Source organism: Oryza sativa, chromosome 3 (assembly GCF_034140825.1).
Source record: "Oryza sativa Japonica Group chromosome 3, ASM3414082v1".
NCBI classification, from domain to species: domain Eukaryota; kingdom Viridiplantae; phylum Streptophyta; class Magnoliopsida; order Poales; family Poaceae; genus Oryza; species Oryza sativa.
This window is the reverse complement of record NC_089037.1, coordinates 8,876,353-8,900,001: the sequence shown is the minus strand read 5'-3', so window position 1 is coordinate 8,900,001 and position 23,649 is coordinate 8,876,353. Positions and strand designations below refer to the sequence as shown.

Genomic DNA, 23,649 nt, shown 5'->3' with positions numbered 1-23,649 from the left:
ATATTATTGTTTGCTCGACGTGGTATCCCCAACAACCTGACACTGCGATCGAAATCCGGTGAGCAGATTTCCCTTTCAAAACAAAATAAAACCCGGTGAGCAGGGTGATTCTTTCATGTTTATAGTATAACTGAATTTCTGATCGAAGCATTGCTTGCTAATTTCGCGCCAAGGCCCGACACCACTGGACTTGTCAGATGCTGACGCTCGCACCGTCTTCACGTACGGGAGGCAAACCCCCCACGTTCTTGCGAATCTTATTACCGCTTGGCTTGCCGTGCCCACTGACGATGGTGGTTCCGGTGGTCACATCTGCATGGAAAATGGGCCTCCTTTGTACGTTACCGACAATTCATCCCTTAGATCAAAGATGCTACTATCAATGACCACAATAACGGAAAAAAATTGTGGTGATGCACTGCTGTTCAGCAGCTAAGCTAAGACTTCCAGTTTGTTTAATTCTCATGCTAAAAAAGTCAAGAGCGCAATAGGTTTATACAACGAAGGAATTGGAGTTAGGCTAGCTGTGGTGGAATGGATCCAAAGTATTGAAAGCTGTAAGAGGTCAAAGAAAAAAGAATAACAAAGTCAATATCTAGGAAATAACTTCTATGCTTCCACAGAACCTGAAAACGACAGGGGCTGCAAATTAACAGAACCACCGAATCCTCTTCTACCCTTTTTTTCTCTTTTTGAAAACAAAGAAGGCATCGATGTTAGATCATGCACGGTCGGCGACGGCGATTCCAATCCATCATGTTACTAGCAGCTTAATAACCTACTGTACTACTATTACTTTATCCGTACCAAAATATAATAATTTTTAGTATTCAGAATTTGTCTCAAAATATAATAGCTTATCTATCAACGTTCTCTTTCCAACCAATTATAACTGTTCACCATTTAATTTCTTAATCTACCGTCACTTCTCATCCAATCATAACCTCTTCCGTTTAATTTTACTTATTTTCTTAATAACTGTATTATCTCTAAAAATTTTTGTATCTTGGGACAAATTTAGTAGTACCAGGTTGCTTTGCAAGTTTTCATTACAGCTGCGAGGAGACAGTACGTCCCGGTCCTGATCTGAGCCAGCCTTGGTACCTAACGTCGCATGCAGTCAAGCCATGCATGCATCGCATCGATCGGATTGGAGCCCGTTCAACATCAGCTGCCGCGGGGACGTCGGGATAGGAGAGGAGCACCGTTTCCTCCACAACCGGCCACTGCCCCGCGCGCGAGTGCGCGCAACCAACCCCGTCCCTCCCAATCATCTGCGAGACCGCCTCCCAATCATCCGCGAGACGCCCTCGTGTTTTGTCCGACCCGGCCGGTTGGTGCGCAAAGGCGGCCGAGCAATAGAAAACGAGGCGTGCCGAGGTGCGGAGGCCCTTTTGAGTTGTAAAGCGATGCCGTCTCCGTCACCTAGCTAGCCAGTGTGCGAGGCTGCCGGTGCCAGTGTGCGAGCCTGGGAAGACGGCCTTGTTTTTGTCACTGCCATGAGCCCATGACCTGTAAGTGTATTACTGTATGCGACGTGCTACGTGAGCTGGGCACTCAGCTGCAAGTAGCAGCCATGCCCAGCTAATGGATGTGCGTGTGTGAGAGAGAGTGATCAGGTGCAGCGACACGCAAAGTCAAAAGGAGCTAGTGTCTCCTCTGGTAATTAGGTAAGATGAATTTCTGTGAACGGGACGAAGAGAGGCGGCTTCAGATCGATTGTTATCAGCTTTTATAATTAGCTGCACGATCTGCGGCGAAAAATTTGCAGTGAAAGTGACGGCCGCTGAAACGAATGAAACGAGAACGTGGCGATATCGCCATCTGCCCCATCTCGCTGTTCTTGGGTGTCCTTGGGCTAGCTAGCGATCTAGCTATTGTGTGTGGGGGGTCGATGTCTCCGACTGGACCAGAATTATTGCTGCGGAGTGATCGTCTATAGAGAAAGGACAGCAGCAGTACAGGTCGGTCGTGAGATGCTTTTCAGTAGGATATATCTACGTTAGGTTAATCTGCCGTGTGAAAGTACAGTTTCAGCAAAAGCAAGCGCTCATATAGGTCATTGGCTCCTTTCGTGTCGAGAAAAAAAGGTTACTGTGTTATTCATGCTGGCGCTCCAATGAGGTCATCCTATCCTATCCTATCTGTTCAGTTTAATTTGGTGCGTAGGGTCAAGCTGCCGCCTGCCGGAGAGGGCAAGCGCGGCGAATCTGGCTTTGGCTGTGTTTAGTTCAGCGTAAAGTTTAGATTTTAGTTAAAATTAAAGATGATGTAACTGAAAAGTTGTGTGTATATGACAGGTTGATGTGATGGAAAAAGACTGAAGTTTGGATCCAAACTTTAGATCTAAATACAGCCTTTGTTGTGAACCTATTCGGGTTCAGAAGTCAAGCTTGGAGTGGCAGCTGGTAAGCTATAGAAAATCTAGGCCGTTGGTATGCAAATGTGGTTTGGCAGAATCTCCCAGCATGATCTCCTAATTATGAAATGTTAACACTTTCAGGATCAAGAGATGGAGTGGTGGAAGTAGTTGGGTTCATAGAGTGTGGTCGAATCAAACACTGGTTTGAACCGACGACTATAGCTACAGGTTAGTTTGAGCGTTCAGATATGTATTATAAAACACAAAGAGCTAGAAGAACAATCAGAAGTCTACTGTTAGGTCCCATTTCTTCCATGTGCTAGATAGAACAGAGTAGGCTTGCTCGTTGACTAATTGTGACATCGATATTTTTCTCCCGCCACTAACCGAAATGCATTTGGTTTCATACTGACCTGACTCGGTTTGGCTTTGACCCTACCAGACATGGCATTTCCTAAGACGACGAGCACAGCATGAGATAATCAAGAGGGTGATTGCTAGTATACACGCTAACTCGTCAAATGAATTAGAGACCTTCTGAACAAATTAGCATGCCTGCCATTCTGCCAATGACACCTTGAAGATTCCGTTGCCCGTGAAGAGAAACCAAACAAACCAAGAGTTCTCGACAAGTGTATTTTGTCTTTGCTTTTGATGGGTTACGACTCTGTTTCTGTCTCCGATGAGGCAGGAGGTAGCTGTGCTCCCCTGCCCAATCGGTAGCTGACAAAAATTGCCACCGTCTTGGAACAGGATAGGACAAGATTGCTGGACATGTCAATGTAAAGCATAGCACATCGACGTGCGCGCCTGAATAGGTAGGTTGCCTTGGAATGTCCTGTTTTTTGTAAGCATAGGAGTTGTTTTCTACTAGTATTTGATTGGAATCCTGCCACGCAATGGTACAAATTAAGAGTAGAGTTTGCTAAACTCAAAGCTTAAACAATACGAGGATTGGACTCTGCAAGAGAATTATATTATTTGGTCTACAAAAATATTGTATTTCTTGTTCAAAAGGTTGGTGTCGTGGAAAGAGCAAAAAAAAGGATTAAGCTGGAGGAGGTGATTATTGCTTAATTTGTTAGTATTCTGATATGTTCTTTTAAGAATATGTTCTGATGTCTGCGTCATGTCCATCTTGCATAAAATGTTAGATGATACAAAAGTATTGTACAAGTAGTTCATATATCTATATATACCTATTTAAAAAATGCGTAAAGCTTCTGTTGAAATTTTCATCCATCAATGATTCCCTTAAATCCCTTTGAGATTCGGCTTCCGTTCGTCCCTCCGCTTCGTTTCATCATCGCTGCACCTGCGACACGATCAAGAGTCTAATCGAGACCAAGATTCCTTTTTTTATATATCTTAATTAAAAATACGTAAGGCTTTTGTAGTTTTTTGGGCTCGTCAATGTCCGTAGCGCTACCGTGCGCGTGTTTTTATCCCAAGTTTTACAAAATTGGGCTACGACGATTTGGATGCGACGCTCTGATTTTGGGAGAAATGGAAAGAGGATCGAGATCGAGTGGATTAAAACCCTCAACCAATTTTGAGAGATCGAGAAAGATTCCACCGGACTTGATGGGGATGATTAGCTCCGGCATGATACGGGCACATGACTGTCATCTAGAGGTTTGAAGACGCTACTGTAGTGTTTGGAGGAGGCAACCGATTGTGCTAGCTGGGCTCTTGCAACTCCATTTGTAGGGTGCGCTGGAGAGAGGCAGGCCGAGCGGAGGGAGATATGAGGCGTGGATTGGGCTGGGGCTGAAAATAAAGGAATGGGGCAATGTATAGTGATTCCAATGTTTCAATATATTGCTTAGCTCCTATTAGCCGTCGTACCACAGAAAGAAAAAAATGTTGCAACGCATGGACATTTTGTTTCTAGTACACAAGAAATGCAGCATTGGTTTTCTATTGATTTGGTACAGCTGTTTTATACCCCTAGAGAAATAGAAAAGCAAAAGTAAAACGGTAAGGAGTTGTCAAATTGGGCCACGGCCCACAGAGTATAACAAGTAAGAAGCCCAAGAAAGAGCAGCTCGGCTCAGGCTACATATCAGGATTTGCTGAACGTAAGTAGTTATAGGGCCTTCTGTTGGATGGCACTCCTTTCCTTTAAAGTCCTTCTGATTCTATTCCTCATTCGTGAAAGAGGATGTTCTAACCCCCCAACTATTAAAATTGATGTAACTTAATTATCTTGACTATTTTAAATGAGACAATTGCATCTATGCCCCCACTATCAAACCTAATTGTTGTTTTATCCTCACTTTTTAGGGTTTGTAGTTTTACCCCCACTTTTTGAATTTGAACCATCCGACTACCTCCACTTCTAACATCCGGTTTAACGGTGTTAGTTGTACAGCAAAAGGACATTTATACCCTTAGTGATTATTGCATTTTTGCTCCTATTTTTTTCAGCTTGTGTGATTTTGCCCCTATTGTGTGATTGTTATAAATAATTCAAATATGAGCATCTCTTGTGATGTTTTTGTACTTTAATAAAAAAATCACAAATACTAGCCAAGTACATAATCTGACCAAACTTTGAACAAAATTTAGACAGCATTTCGACAGGTCCGGGAAGTTGCTACTGAAGAATTCCTTGATGGAGAAGGTCATCGGCGACGGTGGGCGTGGACAGCAGCAGGCTATGCGTGCTCGGCGCGAACGGCGGCATGGGTTGGGGGGGAGGGGTTGCGCCGGCGGAGTGGACGAAGGGGCTGAGGTCGCTGAGCTAGGAGACGGAGGCCTGGTCGAGCGGGGAGAAGAGCCTCGACGGTGACGATGCCATGGGGGGCAGCGCGGAGGGCACCGGGGAGAGTATGCTTGGGTGGGTGGGGCCGAGGACCGCCATGAAGGCGGCGTTGCCATTGCCATCGACGTCGAGCAGGATGGGGTCGTCGCCGGCTGCGTAGTAGTGCGAGGAGGGTGCGGTAGGGGGAAGCGGTCGTACAGACCTCTCGATGGCGGCATACCTCGCGGCAAGGGAGAGGGCGGCGATCGGGGAGAGCATGAACTCGTGTGGCAACTAGAACTGCGAATCCCCGTGTCAAAGCCCCACGGCCGCCTGGCTACCGCACGCCCGCCCTCTCCACGGTTGCCGCCGCCGCGCGTACGCCCTCGCAGCCGCCCGCCCTCGAGTCCCTGATTCACGCACGCACAGGTTGAGAGGATTTAGTCCCTACCCATTCTCTCAGGGGTACAAACGTAAATTCATATTTCCTAAAACCTTTTTTTATTTCCTTTTGTATTCCTTTAACACAAAACGTGGGACCCACCAAACGATTGTTACAAGTAGGGGTAGACGGCCGGTTCAGATTCAAAAAGTGGGGCTAAAACCGCAAACCCTAAAAAGTGAGGGTAAAACAACAATTGGGTTTGAAATTGGGGGCATATATGCAATTGTCCCATTTTAAAAATGGTTTTCACCAACGTGGCAAGTTGGTCCAACCGGATGTGGGGGTCACATGTCAGTGAGTATGTATCAGTAGGCCGATAGGTAACAACAGCTCGAGGAGGTTGTGGAACTCACTAGGGATGGAGGTGACGACTCTGTGGCCTCATCCTGTTGGCAGGACCCTCTAACACTACGACATGAGCCTCCCCTCCCATCGCCATCGCTACCAATGTTGCGAGCAACCCCTCTCTTTCTCACCCCCCTCTCCTTTTCCACACCGCCACACGAGCTCGAGTGGGGACAATAGTAGGCAATGGCGCGATGATGACGGCAGAGAAAGCCGCCCCTCCTCATCTTCCCCTTCAGACATCTTCCCCATCCTCGCCTGCTTCAGTCCTTCACAGTCGCTGCCTACCTTGCCGTCCGTGATCCCGGTAGGGGAGTGGTCTGACACCATCTCTCTCATTGGGCCACGCACGTCACTGATGCTTGAGCCTCTACTGGCAAACCCATATGAGCCAGCAGCCTCATCATCGACAGCTGACCACCGTTTTGCTCCTTTGTCCTCCGGAACTATGTGGATCTGGGCTCATCGTTCCAATCGACACTGAACTTTGTGCCGGGCCATGCCGACCCAACGTGCCGAGGTGGCAGCCCAAGCACGACATGGCTGTTAGGCTGGGCCGGCATGGCCCGACCTGCCATGCCTGGGCCGGGTCAAATCACCTGGCCTTGGGCTGGGTCATATGACCATCTATATTCATAGGTACGAATAATAGATCTGCCTAATCAAAAGCACAAGTATATACTGCCCCTGAGCAAGGCGATGCTACTTGTATGTGACTGTACGTGACGCTGGCTGAAGGACAAGGAGTTGCAATTAGGCTAGTATCTGAGGCAACGCCATCCTCACAATTCTCCCCCAATCCACACACTCACCTCCCGCCCTCTCTCCGGCCACACAAACCGCGGCTAAAACCAATGGAACAAAACAAGAAGCCATCGGCACCAAGACCAGGTAGCCGCAGCGAGAGGAGAGCGCGAGCAGAGCAAGCAACCAAGCAGCAGCAGCGATGGCCGCCGCAGCCACGACATCCTCCCACCTGCTCCTGCTCTCCCGCCAGCAGGCGGCGGCCTCGCTCCAATGCGGCCTCTCCTTCCGGAGGCAGCCCGGCAGGCTCGCCGGTGGGTCGTCGGCCCCGAGCGTGCGGTGCATGGCGGCCGTCGACACGGCCTCGGCGCCCGCCGCGACGGAGGCTAGCAAGAAGAGCAGCTACGAGATCACCACGCTGACGACGTGGCTGCTGAAGCAGGAGCAGGCCGGGACCATCGACGGCGAGATGACCATCGTGCTGGCCAGCATCTCCACGGCGTGCAAGCAGATCGCCTCGCTGGTGCAGCGCGCGCCCATCTCCAACCTCACCGGCGTCCAGGGCGCCGTCAACGTGCAGGGCGAGGACCAGAAAAAACTCGACGTCGTCTCCAACGAGGTAAACGACTAAATTATCAGTAGCTCGTCGTGGTTAGTGCGCGAACCACCGCAACAAGCGCGACCGACCATAAGCTGAGCGCTATGCGCACCGCAGGTGTTCTCCAACTGCCTCAAATCGAGCGGGCGCACCGGCGTGATCGCGTCGGAGGAGGAGGACGTGCCGGTGGCCGTGGAGGAGAGCTACTCGGGCAACTACATCGTGGTGTTCGACCCGCTCGACGGCTCCTCCAACATCGACGCCGCCGTCTCCACCGGCTCCATCTTCGGCATCTACAGCCCCAACGACGAGTGCCTAGCCGACATCGCCGACGACCAAAATGTAACGCGTTATCGATCGCCTAGCAATCGCTCATGCACACACTGACACGGTGCTAACAGAACGAAACGCCTCTGTCCGCGCGCGTGTGCCTGCAGCTTGACCAGGTGGAGCAGAGGTGCATCGTGAGCGTGTGCCAGCCGGGGAGCAACCTGCTCGCCGCCGGCTACTGCATGTACTCGAGCTCGGTCATCTTCGTGCTCACCATCGGGACAGGGGTGTACGTGTTCACGCTGGACCCGATGTACGGCGAGTTCGTGCTGACGCAGGAGAAGGTGCAGATCCCCAAGGCAGGCAAGATCTATGCCTTCAACGAGGGCAACTACGCGCTCTGGGACGACAAGCTCAAGAGCTACATGGACAGCCTCAAGGAGCCCGGGCCGTCCGGGAAGCCATACTCCGCGCGCTACATCGGCAGCCTCGTCGGCGACTTCCACCGCACGCTGCTCTACGGCGGCATCTACGGCTACCCCAGGGACCAGAAGAGCAAGAACGGCAAGCTGCGGCTGCTGTACGAGTGCGCGCCGATGAGCTTCATCGTCGAGCAGGCCGGCGGCAAGGGCTCCGATGGCCACCAGAGGATACTTGACATCATGCCTACGGAGGTAAAATATGCGCACACATTATATGCGCAGTGTTATTAATGGATTAATCTACGAGTAGACTTAGAAATCGAAATGTGTCTATATAATTGATTCGTTTGTGAATGTGCCGTGCAGATCCATCAGAGAGTGCCGCTGTACATCGGGAGCGTGGAGGAAGTGGAGAAGGTCGAGAAGTTCTTGGCTTGACTGCAAGTTTCATATACGGGGGTGTTTCTAAAAAAAAAAGTATTGTAACTAAATTATAATATATTTGTAGAAATTTTCTTTTCTGATGGCGAATTAATTAAACCCATTGTGAAGGATTTCATCCCTACTGTTGATAGGTCGAGGCTCCTTCTCACTAGTCCTGAAAACAGTCGACAAACAGCCTAAAGCATTTCTGTAGCCATTTATTTTTCACGGAAACGGTAGAGGCCAAAACAAAGATAATATTGGAAATTGAAAATGGAACTGTTAGAGCACCCGCAATAGTAAAGTAAGGTGCTCTCTATAAAACATGTACATCTCAGCAATAGACTAGATTAATAGTAAACTACCCCAATAGTATGTCTACATGGGTATCTATAGCTCTCTAATTCATTGCCTCGTTTTTCTCTATAGACTATCTCCAGGTTAGTAGATAGCTTTGCTCTATCTCTTCATTTAATCTCTTTCAAGTAGGAAAATATGCTGACATAGATATCTTGTAGAGAGCCTATAGATAACCATTACGGGTGCCCTTAGGATGAAAACTTACATGTATCGATCAGAACAGACAATTCATGTGAGACATACATAAGAAACTCATGTCAGAAACTCTGAACCATAAAAATCGCATATGTAAGACGTTACAATATATAAAGGGAACTGTCGAATTTTGAACAGTTGAATTTCTTTAAGACTAGAAAAAAAAATGCTCGTGCGTTGCAACGGGTGAAGTCTATTTTAATCTTATTATTGTTATATGGTTTAGTTAAGATGAAATTTACTGTGGGAATTCCCTTGGATATATATATTTTTAGAAAATCATGAGCTGCAGTTAGCAGTCTAATCGTCTCAAGTTAGCATGCGAGTTTTTTTAAACAGATTTCTTATATGATTCCTTCTGTATTACTGAAAGCAAACGAACTTAAAAACTGACTCATACACGGATGACGTACAAAAATACCGGCGAAAACATCTTCAATTTTTATAATAGTAGAGAAGATATACAGATTAAAACCAAAACATAAAATTAAAACCGACTCAAACACGGATGACGGACCGCGGAAACATCTTCAATTTTTATAACCGACTCAAACACGGATGACGGACCGTGGAAACATCTTCAATTTTTATAATAGTATAAACCAAAACATAAAATTAAAACCGACTCAAACACGGATGATGCCATCTTCAATTTTTATAACCGACACAAACACAGATGACGAACCGCGGAAACATCTTCAATTTTTATAATAAGTATAGGTATAGATTGGTGCATACATCCCTAAACCTTACCCCGCCCCTCCTCTCCTCCCTTCTCACTCTAGTGTCACCAGACATGATTGAATCACCCGCTCGCTCGATGCTTTCCGTCGCCACCGCCCTGCAGCCCGGCCTCGCCGGCTGGCCGGAAGGCGTTAATAACACTGGCGAGCCCAATCCCCCCTCCCTCCCTAGCCAGCCTCCCCGTTACCAACCTCTTCTCCTACTCAAGTCGTTGGCTGCCGGCCGTGAGGTGCCCCGCTCTGCCCTTTTCCTCGTCTTTAGTGGCTCCTCACTGCCTCCTAACCATAAATTTGCTCCAGTATACCACTCTCTTTCATCCCCACAGCTCCAGCGTCGTCATTGTTGCCTCGTCGCCTGCTCGTGTCCACCGCCTCCTACTTCCATCCATCTAAACGCATGGATATCCCCTTTTCCCCCTCCTCCTTCCACTGCCACCCAACCCCCGGGGCCCTAATCCGTTGCTACTCCACTAGAGTTTGCAGTGTCACCGGTGCCAGAGAAGAAAGGGAGATCACCAGAGCTACAAGATAAGGGTCTACAGCACGAATCGCAAAGCACATCTAGTGACCCAAAACTATAAGGGCCTATTTAGATTGTAGCTAAAATAAACCTTACCAAATTTTAGCAATGCCAAAATTTTGGCAAGATGGCAATATTGCTAAAATTTTGGCATGATTTCTTATGTATTGACTAAATTTGGCAACAAACTAAACGTAGATACTTTTTTTTGACAACTTTATTAAAAAATGGTATAGTTGAAAATGGCATTAAAGTAAACAGGCCCTAAGATTTGGGGATGTTTTTTTATCGACAAAAGGTTAGTGATTATTATGAAATGACCATATAAGTTTATGCTTACATTGTAAAACGTGTGAACGGTCTCCTTTTTTGACCGCTTAGGCGTACTCAAAGTAGAAATTGGGAGTGATGGGTTTCTATGCTATAGGCCAGAGGAGATGTAGGACTTGTTCATTTTTCACTTGGAAAAAACTTATCAAATTTTAGTAATTTTACCAGAATCGAAGTTTAGTAGTAAGATAATAAGGTAAGGATGTGGACGATGTTTGGTTTAACACATTACTAAATTGTGTAGTAGCTAGAGTAGAAAGTTCCCGAATTACTAAAATATGGTTGCATTGGTAATAGTATGTTTAGTATGCTGCCTTGTTAAATTTTGATATTACCAAAATTTAAAAGGTCTTCGTTTTAAATATTTTTTTAAAAATAGAAATAGGAACAAATCTAACTATAGTTCACAATAGATACATGGCAATTTCTATATTAACATGGCAGAAGGAAATCGGCAATTGTAAATCTGTAACCAGAGTCCCATGCCGTTTGGATCCACAGGGCCAAAAGTTCTGGAAGGCACTCGATGATTCGGCCCAGGCGGCCAGGCTCCAAATCAGGTGTTTTCCAGTGCATTCTTGAACTGACGAGAATTATCAGGATCCCACCTCTCAACGCCGCCCACAGCCCGTATAAATCCGGCCTCCCCTCCCGCTCTGCGGCCCAGACAAAGATCGAAAGCAACTCGCAAATCGCGATCCCTTGTGCTCACATCCCAAGCTTCCCAAGCACACACTGTTTTAGTGTTCACAAACACAGCCTTCCTTCTCGCCCAAATCCGTCAACCATGTCGCTGATCCGCCGCGGCAACGCGTTCGACCCCTTCTCCCTCGACCTCTGGGATCCCGTCGACGGCTTCCCCTTCGGCTCCGGCGGCAGCAGCAGCAGCAGCGGCAGCCTCTTCCCTCGGGCCAACTCCGACGCGGCGGCCTTCGCCGGCGCGCGCATCGACTGGAAGGAGACGCCCGAGGTGCACGTGTTCAAGGCGGACGTGCCGGGGCTGAAGAAGGAGGAGGTCAAGGTGGAGGTGGACGACGGCAACATCCTGCAGATCAGCGGCGAGCGCAGCAGGGAGCAGGAGGAGAAGTCGGACAAGTGGCACCGCGTGGAGCGCAGCAGCGGCAAGTTCCTCCGCAGGTTCCGCCTCCCCGAGAACACCAAGCCGGAGCAGATCAAGGCGTCCATGGAGAATGGCGTGCTCACCGTCACCGTGCCCAAGGAAGAGCCCAAGAAGCCCGACGTCAAGTCCATCCAGATCTCCGGCTAGAGCCCCGTTTGTTTATTCTGCTGCTTCTCCTCAATGCTGCAATTGATCTCCTCCTTTGGTACTTTGCTTGTGTCGTGAGGGACACAGTCCAAAATGTGTGTGATATGATCATGTGTTTATGAATGTGTGGTCTCCTCCAAGGGTCCCAAATGTGTTTGTCTCCTATGCGTTTATGTACGGGAAATAAACTTTAAGCTTGATTAATGTACCAATGTTTGAGTTTTTCTTGAGCCTTTTGGAATGGAAACTGGGAGTGGCCAGTTCGGTTCTACAACATTGGTTGTTCTGGTAGCTCGGTTGATTTAGAAGGATCAGTTCTGATTATTATCCAGCATAACTAATATACGCTGAATCTCTCCCATTTTCTTCTTATAAGAGACGTAATAGCAGAATCCGAATCGACCGTCACAATACTATGCCGGTGAATTAGCAAAACATAAACCAACGCAATCACAAAGGTATGGACAAACGAAGAAGCGGCAAGAACAATGTACGCACCTGGCTGATGGCATGGCACACTTCCCGGATTCATTCTCCTGCATCACCATGGACTTATCCAGCGTTAAGACTAATGCCATTGCCACAACCCAACGAAAGCGCAATGATCATTAATCTCTGCACAGAAATACCAAGAAGTAATACAACAGGGGATTAGGAAGAGGGGCACACGAGCCCCTTCACCAACAATCTGCGCGAGGCGCATAGGGTCTTGACTCTTGAGGGTTGAGGCACCCTGGCCTCTGCCAACGCCGTGGGACCACGAGAGAGAACGGAAGGGGAGGAGAAGAAAATAATTGGCGCCGCCTCTTCAGGACCCCAAGCCCGCTTGAGCATCCAAGATGGAGAACGGCTACCGGAACCAGCCGTGCAGGCGATTTGATCGCCGGCGAGGCCGCGAGGGATGGTGGCGGTGATGGATGAAGTCTTTGTCAGTGACATAAGGCATGTTGCCTTTGAAGGTAGAGGATCTCAATCTCCGTTTATGGACCAAATGGTGGGCTCCACCTTCTCTTGGGCAAAGAGTGAACCATCTGCACATGGTCCCGGAACAGGATTAGGACAATTAGATCTATTTACCCTAGTCGGATTTGCTATTTAGCCTACGTGCTTTCGTAACATGAAAGTTTTCATGTAAAACTTTTCAGATGAATTTTTCAATAAAATCATTTCATATGAAAAAAGTTTAAACAAAGTTTTGAGAAAAAGAAAGTGCGCTAGAAACAATCTCGTGCTAAAGAACAATACCCTCATATTAGTTGATCTATAACAGGTTGTGACATGATGCCCTTATTTGTTCGATTGAAGGTTCGGAGTGGGATTGCCCTTAGACATGCGGCCATGCGTTTTTTTGGCTGAAAATCTAAGATGTTTGTGTCCATAGCAAAGTATCCACTTTTTATACGTCAGAGATTTAATAGTTGTGAATATCATGGCATGTTCTGCATGAGCTACCACCGTCGCATAAATAAAAGTTCTATTTTATGGATTTATTAGAAGTAGAAACTCCTTAATCATAACAGAGCTTCATATTTATATTTGAGACTTTCTATTACACATTTGACAGAAAACACCACTTAAAAATTCTTATAATTTTTGAGCCATTAGATCGCTTTCGGATTGGTGCAGATATCCAAACCCTAATCCTTTTATCTTTTATCTTTTGTTCCTTTGTCCTTGAACAACGCTCAATGGCTCTCGTCATCGCTGCCTCTGTTGTCACCTCAATCCAATGGTGGTGAGGTGCCCCTGCCACGCCATCTCCTAACCCGTCGCTCTACTTTGCCCCTAACACTGACCCACCGTATGTTATCGACCCTACGGCTTTGGCGGTGCCGTCGTTGCCTCGCCACCCACTCATCCCGCTGTACATCGTCGGGCCATCACCTTCCACAATCATCCCTCTAAGCCACCTTCCCCTTCTCTCTCAGCCCCAACCTAAACCCAAACCTATTTGCCGGAGTTTAGGTTGTTATCAGTGTTGTAGAAATAAATGAGGTTATTGGAGTTGAAGAAAAAACACATGAAGTACGAATCGCAAATCACAATATTAGCAATTTCGTTATATTTGGTTAGTTCAGTCATGGCCTAGCATTGGAATAATTTTTTAGTCTGATCTGAAAACGGAAATCCTATAGGCCTTTTCTCAGTCCGATCTGAAAACGTAAAACCTATAGGCATCTTTCGAAACAAGTGAAATTTTTGGGACTTCTGTTGGAATCGAATCGATTGCTGTGAAAATGCTGAAACAAGTGAAATTTGTGGGACTTATGTGGAAATTGAGCTCTCAATTTCCGAAATGAACTCTCCAGTCTCGACAGAAGGATTCAAGAACCAAAGGCTAAAAGTACTGAAACATCGAGATAAAAATGGCAGAATATACCGGAGATTAGATTAAACAAACAAGTGTAGGACTAGTATAATCTCAGGTTCGTTCACAAAACAAGAAAAGTCTTTATTGCTCACTTCCAACATAGCTTTGAACTTTTTCACAGCATAAACACTGAGGACCAGATTTGACGCTTTTATTTACTGCAATTGATCACAAACCGAAGGCTCGAATCGAAGCTCTCCACCGTGCATGTCACACCCGAAGTTTCTTACTAGCCGGTAACCTGGATGGACTTGACGTCGGGCTTCTTGGGCTCCTCCTTGGGCACGGTGACGGTGAGCACGCCGTTCTCCATGGACGCCTTGATCTGCTCCGGCTTGGTGTTCTCCGGCAGCCGGAACCTGCGGAGGAACTTGCCGCTGCTGCGCTCCACGCGGTGCCACTTGTCCGTCTTCTCCTCCTGCTCCTTGCTGCGCTCGCCGCTGATCTGGAGGACGTTGCCGTCCTCCACCTCCACCTTGACCTCCTCCTTCTTCAGCCCCGGCACGTCCGCCTTGAACACGTGCGCCTCCGGCGTCTCCTTCCAGTCGATGCGCGCGCCGGCGAAGGCCGCGGTCTCGGAGGAGGTGCCGCGGGGGAAGGACGGGAAGATGCTGCCGCTGCTTCTGCTGCCGGAGCCGAAGGGGAAGCCGTCGAAGGGGTCCCAGAGGTCGAGGGAGAAGGGGTCGAACACGTTGCTGCGGCGGATCAGCGACATTGTGTATTGTGTCTTGCTGTTTTTTGGTTGTCTGGTTTGTGTTCTAGATGGAAAGAGGGTGATCTCAATTCTCAAGAGAGCTTGTTGATCTTTCGATCGATGAGCTGATTTCCTTGGCACCTGTCGCTGCGTGGTGGCAACAATTTATATAGCAGTTCGTGATGGTCCATGGGTTCTACTGGAAGTTTTGCTTCCGGATAGTTCTCGTTTGTTCGTTAATTTGGGCCGAAATTGGAAGTGGTCTTCTGGATTGTTCTAGGCCTGCTTATGGCCTAGATTATTCTGGAGAGTCCTGGACGCTATGGGCTACAGCCCACCCCGCTACCGGTGGTGTAAACTTCTAGCCCAAGCTATCTCGTACTAGGTTCTAGCCCATGCGGGGGCAAACTGGAAGTTTCTAGAAGCTTATTCCAAGCTCCACGATGCCCTCTCGCTGCCCTCTATAAAACCGCGCTCCCCTTCACCGGCAGAACCACGAAGAAAACGCAAAGCAAACCAAGCAAACATCAGAGTAAGAACTCAGAGAAGTCCGATCGTTCCACCTCCAAATTCGCAGCTATTCCGACGATGTCGATGATCCGCCGCAGCAACGTGTTCGACCCCTTCTCCCTCGACCTCTGGGACCCCTTCGACGGCTTCCCCTTCGGCTCCGGCAGCGGCAGCCTCTTCCCTCGCGCCAACTCCGACGCGGCGGCCTTCGCCGGCGCGCGGATCGACTGGAAGGAGACGCCCGAGGCGCACGTGTTCAAGGCGGACGTGCCGGGGCTGAAGAAGGAGGAGGTCAAGGTGGAGGTTGAGGACGGCAACGTCCTCCAGATCAGCGGCGAGCGCATCAAGGAGCAGGAGGAGAAGACGGACAAGTGGCACCGCGTGGAGCGCAGCAGCGGCAAGTTCCTCCGCAGGTTCCGGCTGCCGGAGAACACCAAGCCGGAGCAGATCAAGGCGTCCATGGAGAACGGCGTGCTCACCGTCACCGTGCCCAAGGAGGAGCCCAAGAAGCCCGACGTCAAGTCCATCCAGATCACCGGCTAGAGCATTGGGCTAATCTAAAACGATTTATCTGTGGCTTCAAGTGTATCGATCACTTATGTGAGGTGTAATTACTGGTGTTTTTGGTGTGCTCTGGTTCCTTTCAAGTGTGTTGTTGCCGCTCGAACTACTCCGCTATGTAAAACGGTAAAACCTGTTGTCTCATTATGAAAGTGAACTATATTATGTTCTACTACTACTCTACTTAGTCAATTTTCTTCACCTTGATTAGTGTAAATATGAATCTTATATTCTTATGTCTTAAGAAATTAGCACATGTGAAGCCTCCAAGTGCATATTTTCTCGATCGCGAGACGCACAATGCGTGAGAAATTCAGCTGGTTATACTCAAATATATTAATATATCTAGCAGCAGCTCATGGAGATTCAGGAAACTTGGCATCCCTAATCCCTACCATTTCCATTCTTCCGAGATTGACAGTTCAATACAAGTACAGTAATCTCCTGGTAAGTTTCTTATTAACTTGACATGTAGTAGTAATAATTTGTACGTAGCATAGATACATAGACACAAAAATGTCCTCCCCATTGAGCTAGCCGATTGGAGCCGAACACCGCAGGAATGAATTTACATAATCTGCAAAGAATAAATGGAATGTGCCTCCACAGGAAAACCAGCGGCAGTGTGGCGTTTTCAAGAGCAGCCGTAAGTCGAAGCCTATTCTGAATCGTAGAAATCACTGGGGCATGGTGTAATTACATCCGACTCCAACATCTGTACCACCCTGTGCATTGTAGGCCGCTCCTCTGGCAAAGAACTTACACATTGTTTAGCAAGAGAAAGTAGAGCATCCAAGGTCTCAATCTGCACTCCCTCACAATATGGATCGACAATTTCCCTCTCCCGATTCTCACCGACCAGGAAATTCAACTGCCACAGAGCAAGTAGATTATTTCAAGAATACATTAAATCAATTGAAGGCATACGTAATTCATATCAGAAAACTGTGGATATGAAATGGAAGGACATAAAGGTCATACATACCCATCCAACAATGTTCAATCCCTTTTCAATAAATGATGCATCAGTAGGTCGTTTTCCGCTTAGTATTTCAAGTAGCAAAACTCCAAAACTGTAGACGTCAGTCTTTTCGGTGGCTCTGCCACTTTGCATATACTCTGGATTTTGAATTTTGCAAATTAGCTCAGAGCATATGAAATTATATATTGATAAATAAAATCCAGAGATGCAATAAGGTGGTAAGCATTTGTTATATGCTGTTATTTTCCCACAATGAATGAAACAGAACAGTTTTAACATACCTGGTGCAAGATAGCCAAATGTTCCTGCAACTATTGTAGTAATATGGGATTTGTCGTCCTCTAATAGCTTTGCGAGTCCAAAGTCTGATACACGAGCCTCAAAATTGCCGTCTAGTAAGATGTTGCTCGATTTAATATCACGATGTATTATTCGAGGTGAACAATCATGATGCAAATAAGCCAGGCCTTTTGCAGCTCCAAGTATTATGTTAATACGTGCATCCCAGTCCAACTGTTCAGATTTTTCTGTCAAGATTGAAGATAGATGAGATATTAGGACTTGATGTTAAAAAATAAAATAGTGAAGTCTGCTAATGTAAGACCTAATTATACGTTGTTATAAAATTCAATGCATATATTCCACAAGCATATGGAATATAAATGGTAATATCATGGTTAAGGTTTTCACTCTTATCTCGATTGTTTAGATCCAGATGTAATTGAAGAATGAACAGAGGTCTGTATTTAAAGTAATAAAGTATAATTCTCAGACTCGCTGCCAATGTAAAATTGGAATCACCATGAGTAGACAGCATCTTCTGTCCTTGTGTCCTAGTATGTTATATACAACCCTCTACTCGTACTACATAATAGCTGAAGTCCCATGCCCATCGACTACTAAGTAGCATTCCATTTTTGTTACAAGAGGCAGAAATAATATCCATCGTGGAATCTGTAGCTGCTAATTCACATGGAGGTCTGAACATGCCACAAAATAGCCAAATGGGACGATCAAGAACTTAAAAATGAACAACTTTGTTGCCCCCACAGTGGCACAATTTTCACATACTAAAGTCTTCATCTCCCACTTGGCTATTGCATTCTGTGTCTAGCTGACATTAGCTAGTATGCCCCTTAAGATATTGTTGTACTTGTACCTCTTTCCAATAGGTAGATTGAATGTAACTATAGTACTATACTATCCTATGTTCTAAAATTCAAATTATATGTATACTCCTCATGGAAGAATATGTAATTTGCAAGAGAGCATCAATCCACACTGATAGCCAAGCCACACATATAAAAGTATCTATGCACCCTTAGAAGATAACACCAACCCTAGAGGTGGTGGTGGAATGGCAGACTCCACCATCACCACTAGGTTCTTTCATATCCATTAACTGAATCACCTCAAACCTTAATTTAATGTTGGGCTTTGAACACATACTTAACTCCTTACTGAGGAAGACAAACTAAAACTGTTAACAATTGGAAGAATGCAATACAAATAAAATAAATAGGAAGTAGAAAACTGAACATGCTCACCATGTAGCACCTCATCTAGGTTTCCACCTGGAAGATAGTCATATATCAATAGCTTTGATGAGGGAGAATTGCAATAGCCACGGAGATTGACCAAATAACGATGCTTAACACTTCCCAGTATCTCAAGTTCTCTATCAAAGAACTGACCAAGCCCTTCATTTGTTTTCATTATCCTTTTCAATGCAAAAACATTACCGTCATCCATTGCAAGTTTATAAACCGTCCCGAAGCCCCCTACTCCAATGATATTCTCATCATCCATGGTCTCTAGTTTCTTGAGGATTTCTTTAGTGGAGTAAGGGAGGTCCCCGTGGAACATCACAATGGAAGAGCCTAAAAGAAAACAAGCAAGATTATAAGGACCGCATAAATTGAAGATGATTCACATAGCATATTCAATGACATGGTTACCTCCACATAGCTCCACCCTGAAACCATGAATATCTTTCTTTCCAAAATTTTTGTACAGAAAGCAACCCCAGAAACACATCAAAGCGACCAACAGAAGAGCTCCTACTGTTGCTACTGCACTTATAACAAGTCTGGTAGAATTCTTCCCGTTTCTTCTATTGATGAAGTCGTCTGCCATATGATAATCAGAAGAACATAAGTCATAGGTTCATGAAAGGAACTGAAAAGAAAGGGATCAATTTACACTTTACAGAACCCCAAACTGCCAGAAGTATATTTCCTAGTCAAATATAAAAGCAACTGATACTGATGATTGATATTGATGGATAAATATTAAATACAAACATTGAAATCTTGCTAACCATTTAACTATTTACAAAAAATGTTTGAAGCATGAAAAAAAGGTATGTAGACAGTTTTAGAAACATCTGGTACCTGCGGAAGGTGGCAGAGGGCCATTTGATGGTGACTGAAGTGCATCTTTGCACACCGAGTTAATCTGCTTCCCACATAAACCACGGTTCCCGATGAAGCTGCATTGCAACATGCAAAATCATATGATATATTACAAGTGTGATGTAGTGTAGCGCATCATGAAGAGGTAAACAAAAGCACTCTATCACATGACATCCCCCACTCTACTTGCTCAAATATACATATTGAATTAGACAAGAATAAACAACATAGAGAAGATAACTCACGAAGTTTCATTAAAATTCACAAGTGAACCATCAGATGGTATTGCTCCTGTCAGGAAATTCATGGAAACATTGCTGCACAGGTGAAATTTCTTATTTAATTTGCCGCACAAAGTTAGCATAAAAATTCAATGGATTTATCAAGATAAAAAACACTCACAATGATGTAAGCTTGGCCAGCTTATCAAGAGAGGGTGGAATCGATCCGCTCAACGTATTGCTGGATAAGTCCCTGAAGGGGAAAAACATATTCCAGAAATATGAGTAATCCTCTAAATTGACAAACGAATTCATTTGCAATCCAGTGCACTTAATTTTTATATCAGAACTTTTGTGTTGATTGTTTCAGTGAAATGGTACGTTTCTGATGCATAGATTGAACTAATCAGACAGGGGAGATCAGTCTGATGTGAAATGGACAGCCAGGAAAGACATTGGTTGATTGAGGTAATAAATGATTAAAAAAAGCAACCAGAAACTCCACCCAAAACTTACAGTGTACCAAGTTCCACCAGATCACCAAACTCTGAAGGGATATGCCCACTTAAATAATTTCCTTGTAGATACCTGCTGGTCATCTCACAAGTCAGAACACAAAACGTAAAAAGTTGCATCAATTAAAATTGCATAACAGTATGAATGTTATGAATAGTTTTTTGCAAGACATGGTGTTACAAATGCTGGAAAAACAGTAATACTTAGAAACTTACAGTTGTTGTAACTTGGTACAATTTCCCAATTCTGGAGGGAGTGAGCCATACAAGCTATTCCCTTGCAGTGATCTAATGACATAAAATAGTAATTTCAGATGCTGAAAAGAAAGAGGTTAAGCAAAGAACGCTATCAACACACACTTACAGAGCTTGCAACTGATTTAACCTTCCAATTTCTGGAGGTATGGGCCCAACTAACTTGTGATATGCAAGAATCCTAAACAAAAGATATTGGTGGTCAGATATATTTATAACAATGGAAGCTATGAAGTTATCATTCCCTTCCTATTAGAAAATGCCATCTTAAAAACGAAAACCATATTACTGAAGCAAAATAATAGCCAGGTTGAAATTCTAAGCATTTCACAATATTTATGTAGGGTTTATTTTGGTCTTACAGACAAACTACTCTCTTGGTGTGAGAGTCACATCCAACACCCTTCCAATTGCAAGGATCCACATCTTGTTCACGCCAGTTGAGAAATATCCCATCAGAAGTTGTAACTGCCTTCTTGAAGGCAAGAAGTGCTTCACCTGTAGGAAACCGTCAAAAGAATCATAATAAATGAGCACAGATTGTCAAATGTAGCACACAAATACCAACCATAACTATGAAATGTCACATACCATCTGAACTTAGTGCTCTTGCTTCACGAGCACCAAGGTGCAGAATTAACAAAATTAAGAGGAAACTGGGCTGTTTTCTCAGAAAAGAGCCCATTTTTCACCAGTTGGTGAAGCATATAAAGATCACCGCAGCTTATTACAGAGGTCATGGGTGAGGTATACCATGTGCATCCTCTTTTATGGGAATGAACTCCACATGTAGATGTGCCCCTGGTGAGGGAGGCAAATTGCTGGCACTGTAAGTGAAAACAGGAACATATCAGCAATCATGCAAAGTTATCAAATAAACAGAGCAACAATCAGATATGCAGATCAAATGCAGTACATTGTGACACACTCATGGCTCCTCTTTAGCAAAATGGACGACCATAAGAACCAAAACATGACAATTTATTAATAAAAAAAATTATGTGCTTCCACAAAATTGTTTAATGGTATTTGAATTACCTAGAACCTGCAATTTGAAATTTCCCCAAAAATTCTAACAAAAACAATTTAGACAGCGGTTAATTTCGAAAACAATTTAGTCACCCCAATTACTGTAAATCAACATCTTTCAGTTACTTCTTAAAAAGAAAAAAAAAAGGACCAACTTAGTTAGCCGAAGAAACAACAAAGCAGTTACTAATTCCAGCTCGCAACCGCCAAAACGCAAGCACGCATCCAGTCATCCAGAGTTAAAGCCGTCGCAACTGCCGCCGCCGACGCCACTAAGCAAAAAGTAGGGTACAGCCACAACCCAACCCACAAGCCCCCGCGACGCTACCGACACGAAACCGAGCACACCAGTTTTGAGCGCCCGCTGCCGCGGCATCACCAGTTCACCACTCAGCAACACACAAGCTGACGCGACGCACGGGCTCACCGCGGCCGCACGAATCGGCGGCAGATCCGGCGCGAGGACGGGGAGCGGGGGCAAGGTTTTTACCTGCGCCTGCCTGCCTGCCTGCGCTCTCGCACTGGACAGCGGCACGGCGATCCGCGTCGGCGCGGCGACCGGCGAACACGAGGACGACGACGACGACGACGACGAGGTCGTCGGCCGAGACGAAGCGGCAGTGGAGGGAGCGGCGAGGGGAGAGAGTGCGGAGAGATTAGGCGGCCAGTGCTGCGCTGTGCTGTGGCTGCGAGAGGGAGAGAGGAGAGGAGAGTGTGGGGGAGGAGTGTAGTGAGAGAGAGAGAATGCGGTTTTGTCCGCGTGCGGCGTGGCGTGGGCGAGCAACGGGACACGGGACGAACAGCTAATCACCCCCGCCTCGTCTACTAGCTTTTGCCTCGCACCGCAAGCTGCTTTTACGTTTTTCTTCTTCTTCGCCCGTTTTTTCTTTTCCTTTCCTTCTCTTTTTCGTTCACATTTATTGGTTATTAGGTGTGCGTGCCTTTGCGTCGTAGCGGTACTTGTGTGGCATGCTGAGTGAAAATGACGTGCCAATTGGGACGGGACAGCGATAGATTCCCATGCCGGACCGTGCTTAGCCTTTGGGACGAATTAAATTCTGAACAATCAGATGATAAACTACAGTGTTTTTCTCTCTTTCCTATCGGCCCTCCCTGTGCTCTCAACTTCCAAATAGGCGAAGGTAGGCCGAGTTATTGCAGCTTGTCAATATATGTTGGTTAGGAGCAGTACATTTTGTTAGGTCGGCATAGACCTCAAGATAGATAATTGAGCCAATTGTTTTGTTTCAATTTGAGCTATTTGGACCTGCGATTAGGACAAAATTTCTACAGAATATCAGCTTTAAACTAGATAGAGCATGTCAGTCTGTCACTGGAAACTACACGCGGTGTCGACTTCTCCATGATACTGAAGATGTTCAGTTGAGCTAAGCGGCGTATCGTATTGGTAGAGTATTTAGGTATTAGGTAAAGTATTGATTGTGCAGCACCTACGGGTACAATTATACAAAGCCTAGTGAAGCAGGACGACGGGTCGCTGGTGGCGGGCCCGGAGCTCTGACCAACGAGGCGACCCAGAGGTTGCTGAGCTGTGCTGTCTCATACCCGGTGTCCTCTGCTCTCGATGTGACCCTTCCTCCCATCGGCCAGGCCAAACCGCCTGTTTTTTCACCCTTCCACACCACTGCTCCCGTTTTACTGTACTCCTGCTACCGTTGAAGCTTCTCACGCTGTGTTTAGTTTTTGAAATTGAAAAAAAAGTTTAAGGAAAGTTGATAGTTTGAAAAAAAATTGAGAATTTATATGTGTAGGAAAGTTTTGGATGTGATGTGATGAAAAGTTGAGAGTCAGGCAGAAGTTTGATGTGAACTAAGACATGGCCTCAATCTTTCGTTGTCGATTGTTGGTTGATGCTTTCTCTCCCTAGTCCCTAGCTGCTTCACTAATGTTAAAATCACGTGGTAGTTTAGTACATGTCCTGAAAATTTAGCCAAAAGAAGATACTAGTCTAGGGGTTAAACCCACCCAGGCAGGCAGGCAGGCAGACAGACGAACGGTAAACACTGGCAAGTCTCCGGCACGCATCATTTTCTCTCTCTTCCATCTCTGCTACCTTGCCCCCCAAAGCGATCGGCGGAACACGGGCGATGAGGCGAGCCGCGCCATAACTGCACGAGGACCCAGCAGCCCAAGACCGGTGAGGCGAAGCGCACGCAATCAATCCGGTGGACACCACCACCCATACACGCCGCCCCTTGCGCACGACGCACCGAAGACCCATCCTGCCGCCTGGATTTTTCACATTTTGGTCCTTTTAAAAACTTATTTCGCAAGTAGACCCCTAGAAAAACTTATCCCAAAAATGG

At 46.1% G+C, this 23,649-nt stretch overlaps 5 protein-coding genes across 6 annotated transcripts; 3 read left to right on the top strand and 2 right to left on the bottom strand.

Moving 5' to 3' along the window:
- Positions 1–6,772: 6,772 nt before the first annotated feature.
- On the top strand, positions 6,773–8,510 carry LOC4332364 (fructose-1,6-bisphosphatase, chloroplastic-like). The gene is made up of 4 exons (NM_001417481.1): positions 6,773–7,261; positions 7,358–7,582; positions 7,678–8,184; positions 8,299–8,510. Exons 1-4 carry the CDS (start codon positions 6,845–6,847, stop codon positions 8,368–8,370), a joined length of 1,221 nt encoding a protein of 406 aa, NP_001404410.1. The 5' UTR covers positions 6,773–6,844; the 3' UTR covers positions 8,371–8,510.
- Positions 8,511–11,172: 2,662 nt separating this feature from the next.
- On the top strand, positions 11,173–12,095 carry LOC4332363 (17.7 kDa class I heat shock protein-like). The gene has a single exon (NM_001417480.1). The coding sequence runs from the start codon at positions 11,291–11,293 to the stop codon at positions 11,768–11,770; it is 480 nt and encodes a 159-aa protein (NP_001404409.1). The 5' UTR covers positions 11,173–11,290; the 3' UTR covers positions 11,771–12,095.
- Positions 12,096–13,998: 1,903 nt separating this feature from the next.
- Positions 13,999–14,978, bottom strand: LOC4332361 (18.1 kDa class I heat shock protein-like). The gene has a single exon (NM_001417479.1). The coding sequence runs from the start codon at positions 14,854–14,856 to the stop codon at positions 14,371–14,373; it is 486 nt and encodes a 161-aa protein (NP_001404408.1). The 5' UTR covers positions 14,857–14,978; the 3' UTR covers positions 13,999–14,370.
- A 352-nt stretch (positions 14,979–15,330) lies between these two features.
- LOC4332360 (17.4 kDa class I heat shock protein-like) lies at positions 15,331–16,175 on the top strand. Its single transcript, NM_001402128.1, has one exon. The coding sequence runs from the start codon at positions 15,424–15,426 to the stop codon at positions 15,886–15,888; it is 465 nt and encodes a 154-aa protein (NP_001389057.1). The 5' UTR covers positions 15,331–15,423; the 3' UTR covers positions 15,889–16,175.
- Positions 16,176–16,271: 96 nt separating this feature from the next.
- LOC4332359 (LRR receptor-like serine/threonine-protein kinase FEI 1) lies at positions 16,272–22,049 on the bottom strand. 2 transcript variants are annotated; one of them, XM_015775628.2, is made up of 14 exons: positions 21,813–22,049; positions 20,885–21,120; positions 20,656–20,791; positions 20,403–20,474; positions 20,255–20,326; positions 20,040–20,114; positions 19,705–19,776; positions 19,548–19,619; positions 19,282–19,379; positions 18,847–19,017; positions 18,436–18,768; positions 17,170–17,415; positions 16,892–17,025; positions 16,272–16,777 (listed from the first exon to the last, which is right to left on the bottom strand). In XM_015775628.2, the coding sequence occupies exons 2-14, from the start codon at positions 20,976–20,978 to the stop codon at positions 16,565–16,567; spliced, it is 1,788 nt and encodes a 595-aa protein (XP_015631114.1). In that variant the 5' UTR covers positions 20,979–21,120; positions 21,813–22,049; the 3' UTR covers positions 16,272–16,564. The 2 variants fall into 2 exon arrangements, with proteins under 2 accessions (XP_015631114.1, NP_001404407.1); NM_001417478.1 differs by having other exon boundaries at positions 16,284–16,777; positions 20,040–20,111.
- Positions 22,050–23,649: the final 1,600 nt, after the last annotated feature.

What these genes read in the sequence shown, in the direction of transcription:
- LOC4332364 (NM_001417481.1), top strand. Translation starts at nt 6,845, where the DNA reads ATGGCCGCCGCAGCCACGACATCCTCCCACCTGCTCCTGCTCTCCCGC. An exon ending in TCGACGTCGTCTCCAACGAG is followed by an intron (nt 7,262 to 7,357) that starts GTAAACGACTAA and finishes TGCGCACCGCAG; the next exon opens with GTGTTCTCCAACTGCCTCAA. An exon ending in ACATCGCCGACGACCAAAAT is followed by an intron (nt 7,583 to 7,677) that starts GTAACGCGTTAT and finishes GTGTGCCTGCAG; the next exon opens with CTTGACCAGGTGGAGCAGAG.
- LOC4332363 (NM_001417480.1), top strand. Translation starts at nt 11,291, where the DNA reads ATGTCGCTGATCCGCCGCGGCAACGCGTTCGACCCCTTCTCCCTCGAC.
- LOC4332361 (NM_001417479.1), bottom strand. Translation starts at nt 14,856, where the DNA reads ATGTCGCTGATCCGCCGCAGCAACGTGTTCGACCCCTTCTCCCTCGAC.
- LOC4332360 (NM_001402128.1), top strand. Translation starts at nt 15,424, where the DNA reads ATGTCGATGATCCGCCGCAGCAACGTGTTCGACCCCTTCTCCCTCGAC.
- LOC4332359 (XM_015775628.2), bottom strand. Translation starts at nt 20,978, where the DNA reads ATGGGCTCTTTTCTGAGAAAACAGCCCAGTTTCCTCTTAATTTTGTTA. An exon ending in AAGAGCACTAAGTTCAGATG is followed by an intron (nt 20,792 to 20,884) that starts GTATGTGACATT and finishes GGTTTCCTACAG; the next exon opens with GTGAAGCACTTCTTGCCTTC. An exon ending in TGTACCAAGTTACAACAACT is followed by an intron (nt 20,115 to 20,254) that starts GTAAGTTTCTAA and finishes TGAGATGACCAG; the next exon opens with CAGGTATCTACAAGGAAATT.